The 10,525-nt window shown below is 47.9% G+C and overlaps 1 protein-coding gene across 2 annotated transcripts in view; it reads right to left on the bottom strand.

Moving 5' to 3' along the window:
- Nucleotides 1-10,525, bottom strand: part of SMARCB1 (SWI/SNF related, matrix associated, actin dependent regulator of chromatin, subfamily b, member 1) — a 22,154-nt gene that overhangs the window by 9,391 nt on the left and 2,238 nt on the right. For both annotated transcript variants that reach the window (XM_014547091.1, XM_005875486.2), the window contains exons 3-5: nucleotides 6,080-6,217; nucleotides 4,784-4,911; nucleotides 2,995-3,161 (exon numbers count right to left, since the gene is read on the bottom strand). In XM_014547091.1, coding sequence (XP_014402577.1) covers nucleotides 2,995-3,161; nucleotides 4,784-4,911; nucleotides 6,080-6,217 — 433 coding nt within the window. The remainder of the gene's footprint in view (nucleotides 1-2,994; nucleotides 3,162-4,783; nucleotides 4,912-6,079; nucleotides 6,218-10,525) is intronic.

Genomic DNA, 10,525 nt, shown 5'->3' on the forward strand with positions numbered 1-10,525 from the left:
GGGAGCCGCGGTTTGCCGACCACTGCCCTAGCCGGTTTGGCTCAATGGATAGTGTCAGTCTGCGAACTGAGGGGTCCCAGGTTAGATTCCGGTCAAGGGCACATGCCGGGGTTGTGGGCTCGATCCCCAGTGGGGGCTGTGCAAGAGGCAGCCGATCAATGATTCTCTCTCATCATGGATGTTTCTATATCTCTCTCCCTCTTCCTTCCTCTCTGAAATCAATAAAAAAATATTTTTTAAAAAAGCACCCAAACTGTAAAGGAAGGAGTTATCTCTGTTCACATGATATGAGCTCATATGTACAAAACCTTAGATTACATAAAAGAAGTTAGAGCTAATAAATAAATTCAGCAAAGTAGCCCTAGCCGGTTTGGCTCAGTGGATAGAGTGTCGGCCTGCGGACTGAAGGGTCCCAGGTTTGATTCCAGTCAGGGGCATGTACCTTGGTTGTGGGCACAGCCCCAGTAGGGGGTGTGCAGGAGGCAGCTGACCGAAGTTTGTCTCTCATCGATGTTTCTAACTCTCTATCCCTCTCTCCCCCCCTCTCTGTGGAAAAATCAATAAAATATATTTTTTTAAAAATTCAGCAAAGTAGCAGAATATAGTCAAAACACAAAAATCAGCTACATTTCTACATTAACAATGAACAATCTGGAAAGAAAATTAAGAAAACAAATCCATTTAAAATAGCATTAAAAAGAACAAAATACTTAGGAATTAACTTAACAAAGGAGATAAAAGACTTGTACAATAAAAACTACAAAACAATGCTGAAAGCAATTAAAGAAGTCATAAATAAAAGACATCCCAACAATTTATTTTTGTAGAAGTAGGAAAAAATCCATCCTAGAATTCATATGAAATCTAAGCCCCGAACAGCCACAAAACAATCTTGAAAAAGAACAACAAAGACTCACACTTCCTGATTGTAAAGCTACAGTAATCAAAACAGTGTGATACTGACACAGACAGACTTGTAAACCAAAGGAACAGAGAGCCCAAATATAAACCCTTGCATATATGGTCAAATGATTTTCAACAAGAGCACCAAGACCATTGAATGGGAGAAAAAACAGTCTTCAACAAACAATCCTAGGAAAGCAGGATATCCACATGCAAAAGAATGAAGCTGGGTCCTAACCTTACACCAAGCATGTCAAACTCAAAGGCTGGCATGGGCCAAATAAACAAGGTTTAAGTTTCTGTGGGCCACAAAAAAACACAAAAGCTTCAATTTTCATAGAAACATAGGTTTATTTCAATAGAGACATGCTGAACACAAAGGGCTGAAATAAATGAGTCATTGTTAATATAAAAATAATAGAACACTTTAATAAAAATTAATATTTTTTCTTAAACATTAACTTACCAGACACTGAATAACTGCACAAATTAATAAGCGTAATGCAAATAAACCTATTTTTCTTGTTCTCCGAAAGTGAAATATTTCCTGTTACGCACACCAAACAAGTCAGTACAAGACTAATGACGTGGCAGTTGGCTGTTAAAATATTCGCTGCTAGTATTAGTGGAGAGAAATGGTGCGCCTGTGCGTAAGGTTCGTAAGGGAAATGAATGCAACACAATATAGTAATCAGCCATTAGCAAACATTGTAGTTCGTTATTAATAACTAGAGGCCCAGTGCACGAAATCCGTGCACTGGTAGGGTCCCTAGCGGCTGCCGGCTGGGTATTCCCTCTCTTTCCCTGGCTGGCTCTGCCCCCTGGTCCCACTCCTGGACAAACCCCGGTCGAGGGGACAATTTGCATACTATACTTTTATTATATAGAATTATGTATAACAGGATATTGTAAAAATTAAGTTATGAAATTTTTATTAAAACATTGGCTGGGCCACAAAAATATTCATTGTGGGCCATATGCGGCCTGCGGGCTGTGAGTTTGACATGCTTGCCTTACACCATATATAAAAGTTAACCCAAAACCGATGAAAGACATAAATATAAGAGCTAAAACTATAAAACTTAGAAAAAATAGATGAAACAGGCAACAAATTAGAAAAATAGAAAAATTGGACTTCACCAAAAAAATAAAAAGGTAACTCACAGAATGTGAGTAAATACTTGCAAATCACGTATCTGATAAGGGATTGATATGTAGAAGATATAGAGAACTTATAAAATGCAACAAAAGAACAAACCTGATTAAAAGTTGGGCAAAGGTCTTGAATAGACATTTCTCTAAAGAAGATATACAAATGGCCAATAAGCACGTGAAAAAATATTCAGCATCACTAACCAACAGGGAAATGCAAATCAAAACCACAATGAGATACCACTTCACACTAAGCAAGCTCTGTAGCAGGCAGGCCTGGCCCCAAATTCCAAGTCTACCACTTCTCAACTGGGCAGTTTGGGACAGATGGCCTCACCTTTCCATGTGCCCACTTCTTTTTTTATTTTTTTTTAAATATATTTTTATTGATTTCAGAGAGGAAGGGAGAGGGAGAGATAGAAACATCAATGATGAGAGAGAATCATTGATCAGCTGCCTCCTGCATGCTCCCCACTAAGGATCAAGTCTGCAACCCAGGCATGTGCCCTTGACTGGAATTGAACCTGGGACCCTTCAGTCCACAGGCCAATGTTCTATCCACTGAGCCAAACCGGCCAGGGCTATGTGCCCACTTCACCTGTAACACAGCGGATAAGGCAGCGTCTACCCCAGGACTGTGGCGGGTTACTGAGACAGAAAGGGGTGTGCTCGACCCCACCAGCCTCTGGGAAGGGTATGGCAGTGTGCGCATCTGTGGGCTTCCCCCCTCTGCCCATCAGCTGGCTTCATCTCCTTTGAATACACCTGGAATGTGTACCTGACTCAGAGAAGGCAGGAAGCAGAGCCACGTGCTCTCAAAGACAGCTTTCCAGGAGCTCTGTCCCACAGGCTTCACTGACGGCTCCATGTACCTTCGTGTCTCATGCCCCCCACACATGGGGTAAGGCAGGCTCTGGCACACGGAGAGGAGCTGCCTACCTTGATGATTACACGCTGGTCTGACTGGTCCTCCAGGATGCTGTCCGTGGGATAGGACTCAATCTGCTGTCTGATGGCAGAGGCGATAGCTGGCACGAACGTCAGTGGGTTCAAATCTAGATCATCACAGAGGATTTCTGAAAACATCTCAGGAGTCATCAGCTTCTCTGTAATCAGGTAAGAAGGCAGAGGTTGTCAACAAATTGCAAGGCCTAATCTCAGCATTCTCAGCCCTGACCTCCCCTACTCCTTCCTCCTCTGCCAAACCTCGGATGAAGATAAGGATGAAGATGAGGACGGGTGGCCCTCCCTGACATGTCAGGGAAAGGAAGCAAAGGATGAACACTCCCTTCTGTCAATCGTTCCACATACACCACCTCCTTCACACCCCCGGGGTGGTCAAGGCCCTAGGTGTCCCCCCATACCAGGTTCTCCCCGCTCCCAGGCACCACTACACCACTACACACTCGATTAGTTCTAACCAATGAGATGTTTGGGAAGAGGGGAAGCAAAGGCGCTTCAGAGCGGATGTGTCATGTCCACACTCTCTCCTCTTGACCCAGGCAAGCAGGGCAGCCCCACGTGAAGACTCAGAGAGAAGACAGCTGTCTACACACCAGGAGAGGCCTCAGAGGAAACCTATGCTGCCAACACCTTGATCTTAAACTTCTAGCTTCCAGATCTGGGAGAAAATGCATTTCTGTTGGGTAAGCCCATGTGTGGGACGTTGCGGCAGCCTAGCAAACGAACACAGCTTCCTTCTGCACAAGGCACTTTGAGGCCAGGTCCCACTGGAGGATGGAGCAGATGCTCGTCCATCTACCTCTTCCTCACCAGTAGGAATATCCCTCAGAGATAGTTTGCGGCTGCTTATGGCTTTTTACAGACCTTCCCTCAGTTTCTAACTCTATGGGTAGCATATGCACTCAACAAGCTGACAAGCACGGAGGTGTGTGTGGATCCTGGAAACGTAACTGTACCAGGCATGAGCTCACAGAGACCATCTGTGACTGGCCAGGCTATAGCAAGGTACTGTGCAATCAAATGTTTTTCTGCCCATTCTGCCCTATTCTCATAACCTAAACCTTAATGATCACCAACACTCTGGGATAAGCCACAGACAAAAAAAGCCAAGAATGAATTCCCACATGAGCAAATAGCATGATTCCATGATCAAGAACCAGCTCTGCTTAACAGATACTCGACCCCACTATTTCCTCACTAGCCCAGAAGAAGAGCTAGAGACCAAGTGCCCTAACAGCATCAGGACAAACCTGGAACACTGAGCCAACCTATGTTCAATAACTCAAAAAGCAAGCAAATGTAGTTTATTTTGAAGATTGCAACAGGCAGCTGAAGTGCTCAGGCTAAGTAATCGATGAGTACATTGTCCATAGCATTAAAAAAATTAACCTTTTGCCTGACCAGTGTGGCTCAGTGGTTGAGCATCAATCTATGAACCAGGAGGTCACAGTTCGATTCCTGGTCAGGGCATATGCTTGGGTTGCAGGCTCAATCCCCAGTAGGGACCGTGCAGGAGGCAGCTGATCAATGATTCTCTCTCATCATTGATGTTTCTATCTCTCTCTCCCTCTCCCTTCTTCTCTGAAATCAATAAAATAAAATAAACTGTGGCAGAAGAATAATTTGAACCCAAAGTCCACACCCTCTAAAAGCCACAATGCTTTGATTGTTGGGTTGAGAACCCACAACCCGCCCAAAGGGCATCAGGCATGAAAGGGGAGTGTTTGTACAGTGGCTTGTCTGGGCTGCACAGAGCCCCATATACCATTCATATTCCAGGTAAAGGCATCCCTTAGCTTCTGCCCATCAATCTCCATGTCCAGCCGGATGGGGACCAGCACCTCAGGCTGGGACGCATTCTCGTGGATCACTGCTGGGTCATGGTCATCAAAGCTGGAAGTAAACGGCAGCAAAGTCACAAGGGGTGCTATGAGTCCCCCCAGGGCTCCCTCTCTGCACCATGGATCACTGCAAACCTGGCCAAGGGGGAAGCCCACTTCTTAGGGGACTTGTCAACTAAGGGCTGAGTCAGCAGAGACCAGGGCAGCAGGGGTCCCGAGCCACAGGGGCAGAGCTCCACACTTCATGAACACACGGGAAAGAGAGGGAGAGCTGCTGGCTTGGGCAGTGGACACGACCTGGGCATGCTCTGAAAGAAGAGAGATTTAAGCCCCAAAGCAGGCAGGACTTCACAGAAAGCTGTGGGAAAGGAAAGGTATTTCCAGAAGAGGAAATACCTGAGCAAAGGCCAAGGAACAAGGAGAAGCAGGGAGCTGCTGGGGTAGCAGCAGCCAGAACACTGAAGGTGGGGTAGAGGTTAGATGGGGGAGCAGCTTGGGAGGCACTGGGAGACTACGGGGTCAAGGTGCCAACAGTTCTCCATCTCGGCTGCGGAATCTCTACCTAAGGGAGTTCCAGGAGGACTGAGCAAGGGCTTTAGGACGACAAAGGGGGAAGAGATGTGGGCATGTTGGAGGACTGGGAAGCCTAAGGGCATCTGCGGAACACGGAGGGCTGAGACCTGCTCTCAGAGCTTGGGGCAGGACCACAAGCAAACAAGAAAAGCACACCATATGCCAGACACAAATGCTCGGGCTTGAAAAATAACCCCCAAAAGGTAGCTATGTCCTAATCCTTGGAACCCTGACCATGTGCTTTGCATAGTGATTAAGTTAAGGCTCTTGAGAGGAGATTAATTATCCTAGGGGGCCTAAATGATATCAGGAGAGATCTCACACACACACAGAAGGCCATGTGACCACGGAAGCAGAGACTGGTACTGTGTCTATAAGCCAAGGAATGCCAGCAGCCACCAGAAGCTGGAAGACACAGAAACAGATTCTCTCCCAGAGGCCCCAGAATTGCAACCCAGCCAACACCTTGATTCTGGCTGGAGCAAGCTGGAGACCAGCACCCTGCAAGCTGAGGGGAAAGGGTTTCATGGAGAAGCCAGCATGGCATTTTGGGGAACACAAAGTAAGCGTGTTTTTCAGGAGAGGAGGAGATTGAAATGCATCCGGGCACTAAGGTGGACTCAGTGGAAAGGGTGACGTGTGCTCACCAGAGAGGGAAGGTTCTCTTCTTGTCCCGGCCCATGCGGTTCCTGTTGATGGTCGTGGAGCACGGTACAGCGTCTAGATGGTGGGAGCTGTTGGGCAGGGTGGGCACCCACTGACTGTTCCTCTTTGCTTTCTGTTCCCTGGGAAGACACGGGAAATCTTCCACTCAGTCTCTGAGCCCAAGACCACCACCAGGTAGCAAGTCAGCGGATGCCCTCTGCACCCCTGCTGGGCTCCAGGCCCCAGTGGGAGCTTCTGTGCACCCCGGACTCTGCAGGTGTCTATTCCCTAGGCTCCCACCAGCACCTTCTGGGAGGTAACCAAGCTAGAAGAAGGGTGCAAAGGGGCCCCAACAAGTCAGAGCAGGCCCCGCCCAGGGCACGAGCCATAATTAGCATGCTGTGCTGGACGTGGCTCCATGGAAGCACTGTGAGGAGGAGGCTTCCCAGAAGAGTGGAGCCTTAAACACTGAGTCGGGGTTCACCGGGGTGGGGATGACTGGAGGGGAGAAAGCATTTCAGGAGGAGCAGACAGCAGCAGGTTGCGGGCCTGACGGGGGCTGGAAACATGGGACACAGACAGGGTCCCAACGACAGGGGCTGACGTGTTCTGTGAGAGTCTATACTCAGCAGATGGCTGGGAGTCCCCAGGGGTTTGCAGCAGGAAGAGACATGATCAGACTATTATTTCAACATGCAGGCCAGCCTGAGATGGCCTAGGCCAGCCATGGGCAAACTACGGCCCGCGGGCCGGATCCGGCCTGTTTGAAATGAATAAAACTAAAAAAAAAAAGACCGTACCCTTTTATGTAATGATGTTTACTTTGAATTTATATTAGTTCACACAAACACTCCATCCATGCTTTTGTTCCGGCCCTCCGGTCCAGTTCAAGAATCCATTGTGGCCCTCGAGTCAAAAAGTTTGCCCACCCCTGGCCTAGGCAAACGTGCAGGCCTCTGGGCTTCCAGACCAGTAGACACTCAAAATAACTTCAGTAGCCCATGTCTTATAGAAGGCTGAGTGCCCTGAGTCCCTTGCTCATCCTCAGGGCAGCCTTCCCCAATGAGATGACAAGCAAGGTGAGGGCAGTGACTATGTGTAATTCACCTACATGAACACCCGCACCAATCTTCTTCAACAACGGCTACCACTCAGAGAATACGGCAACCGCTGGATTTCCTGCTGCTTTGCCAGGGCCCTCTCAGGAGCGCCAGAGACACAGCTGGCAGCCCTTCCCCTCCTCCTGAGTCGTGGAGGGCAGAGGTGGTGGCCATGACCTGCCTGGGCCCAGGCCCTTTAACTCTTTTATCTTCTAAAGCTGGGGCCACTCACACTCAGATGCTGAGGTCCAGGAACATCCCTGATTGAGGGCAGGGTCAGAGAGGGATTCACAGCACCTTGGCCGGGACTCCACCGTCCCCCGTACCCAGGTCTTGCTTAGATCTCATGATCGGCCTTCACCTTATATGAGAGACCTGGGGAAATGGGAAACACGGAACTAATCTGGGCAGGGCTCAGAGCTGGGGCAACAAGACCAGGATCTCCACCACAGCCCATCTGGGCCCACTGGCCACCCAGACCCGCTTAGAGCACAAACATTTAAGTAACAGATTCCTGAATCCCACCCAGGTCCAACAATCCCCATCTCTGGGGCGGGCCTGGAAATATGAATTCTTAACAACTTCCATGCGATGCTGGTGCCACTGGGCCTGTACTTGGGAGCCTTGGGTCTAGCACACCACCTCTTTTCTGAGCCTCCTAGGGCCAAATCCTACCCTAACTCAGTAGCAATCTCACTCATTTCCAGTCTGGGCTGCTCTGCCAAGTTATGTCACAGACACAGTGAGCATGAATCCACAGCCATGCACAGAATCTGAGGCTCCGAGTCATGTAATTCAAGCTTCTTCCTCTGCCAGGAGGTCTGCCTGAGAGGGGGCAGCCAGCCTCTGCCTGACCTGCCCAGTGAGGGGGGGGAGGTGCCAGTCCTCCCGTGGGGCTGACTAGACAGTGAGAAGGCGCTTCCTGAGCATAAAGCCTGACAAAGCGCAAAGCAGCCTCCTTCAAACCTTTACCTCCTCCCCCCTCCCCCCCAATTCTTCCTCCCTCAGCTGTTCCTCAAATGACACGATCATTAAGAAAGTGTTTATCGCCCCATAAAAGTTTCCCAGCTGATGTGTGCAGACTTGAAAGTCCCATCCATGTGCACTTAATTTCCTTCTGCCACTTCCCTGGGAAAGTCTAGCCATCCTTATGTTTTACCACATCCCGGGGGGTGGGGAGGGGGGGAGAAATCTGTAGAGCACACATCTATAACGCTGGCCAGGTTGGATGTGTGCCACCATTTCCCAGGGGCAGTGGGGAGGGAGGATTATATAAACAATCCAATAGGAAAGTTGAGAGCAAATTGGAAAAGAAAACCGTATCACGTGAAACAATAACGCTCTCCAGCCCTGCCAGTGTGGCTCAGTGGTTGAGCATCGACCTATGAACCAGGAGGTCAGGGTTAGATTCTGGGTCAGGGTACATGCCTGGGTTGCGGGCTTGATCCCCAGTGTGGAGCGTGCAGGAGGCAGCCAATCAATAATTCTCATCATTGATGTTTCTATCTCTCTCTCCCTCTCCCTTCCTCTCTAAAATCAATAAAAATATATTAAAAAAACAAATAAAACAATAACACTCTCCAACCCCCTTAGTGCTTCTGGGGTTTGGTGCATATGAATGCACGTTTGCTTGAGAACTGAAAGCACAGGGCAGGAATAGCGGGGCTCAGGCATGTGAACCCCGTCTTTGGTGCTGCAGTCTAGTTAATTACGGTACAGTTACATCCTAGTTCATTCCAGTGAGCACCTTCACTCACTCAGCCTCTCCCTAAGGCTGGACACTCTCATGGCTCCATATTTCTCATTATTGCTTCCAAGGGGATCTCTGTATATATAATGGTTTTTGTTGGTAGTGGTATTTTTAAATTATTGCTCTGGGACAAATTCCCAGGGGTGAAATTAACGGGCCAGAGACGGAAAAAAAAAAGTTTGATGTCACAATGCTTTACAAAAAGATCATGCTCAGCCCTATCTGGTTTGGCTCAGTGGATAGAGCATTGGCCTGTGGACTGAAGAGTCCCGGGTTCAATTCCAGTCAAGGGCATATGCCTGGGCTGCAGGCTAGATCCCCAGTAGGGGGGGCGGTGCAGGAGGCAGCTGATCGATGTTTCTCTCTCATCATTGATGTTTCTATCTCTCTCTCCCTCTCCCTTCCTCCCACATAAATCAATAAAAGTATATATATTTTTAAAAGATCATGCCCACATAGAAGCCGTCACAGCATCCGTGAGTGCACCTCTGTCACTCCTTCCCCAATTATTTATGTTGCTATTTTTAAAAAGATTTCTTTATTGCCCTAGCTGGTTTGGCTCAGTGGATAGAGTGTCAGCCTGCGTACTGAAGGGGCCCGGGTTTGATTCCAGTCAAGGGCCCGTACCTTGGTTGCAGGCTCAATCCCTAGCCCTGATCGGGGCAAGTGCGGAAGCAACTAATCAATGTGTCTGTCTCACATCAATGTTTCTCTCTGTCTTTCCCCTCCCTTCCACTCTCTCTAAAAATCAATGGAAAATTAGCCTCGGTGAGGCTTAACAAAAAAAAAAAACAACACAAAAAAACACCAACAACAAAAAGATTTTTAAATTTAGAGAGAGGAAGGGAGGGAAACATCAATGCGAGAGCACATCGATTGACCGCCTCCCACACGCCCCTCACAAGGCATTGAGCCCGAAACCCAGGCATGTGTCCTGACCAGAAATCGAACCAGCAACCTCCTGGTGCATGGGACAACACCCAACTGAGCCACACCGGCAGGGTGCGATTTTATTTTTTTACTTTGAATTTTTAAAATTACACACAAGGACAAACATCGTTACCTGTGTTTGTTTATTCTTCATACTTCCAGTGTGGACCACCCTTTACCTATTTATCTATTGGGGTATTCAAGTTTCCTTATAAATCTAAATGAATAGACTGTTTCTACAACATAACAACTTTCCGATTACTTTCCTGTTTAAATGTTACTATAAACACTCCTTTAAAGGTTCTAAATTTATACACTCAAGTCTATTGTTTGTTTGTTTTGTGACTTTGTCTGGGTCACTAAGAGATGAGAGATGAGTCCCACTTTTAAAGCATTCTTAGCCACTCTCCAGAATACAAGGCTTGGCTTGGGTTTTTAGAAATTCCAAAGACAAAGAAGAAACTTAAAAACTGGCCAGGATGATTTGTAAGCACGGTGGGTAAAGTGTTGAAAAGTATTTCGGTACCTGGGTGGCGTGGTTCAGTGGTTGAGCGTCGACCTATGAACCAAGAGGTCACAGTTTGATTCCTGGTCAGGGCACATGCCCGGGTTGCAGGCTCGATCCCCAGGGTGGGGCATGCAGGAGGCAGCCCATTAATGATTCTCTC

The sequence above is a fragment of the Myotis brandtii genome, unplaced genomic scaffold (genome assembly GCF_000412655.1).
Source record: "Myotis brandtii unplaced genomic scaffold, ASM41265v1 scaffold463, whole genome shotgun sequence".
NCBI lineage: Eukaryota > Metazoa > Chordata > Mammalia > Chiroptera > Vespertilionidae > Myotis > Myotis brandtii.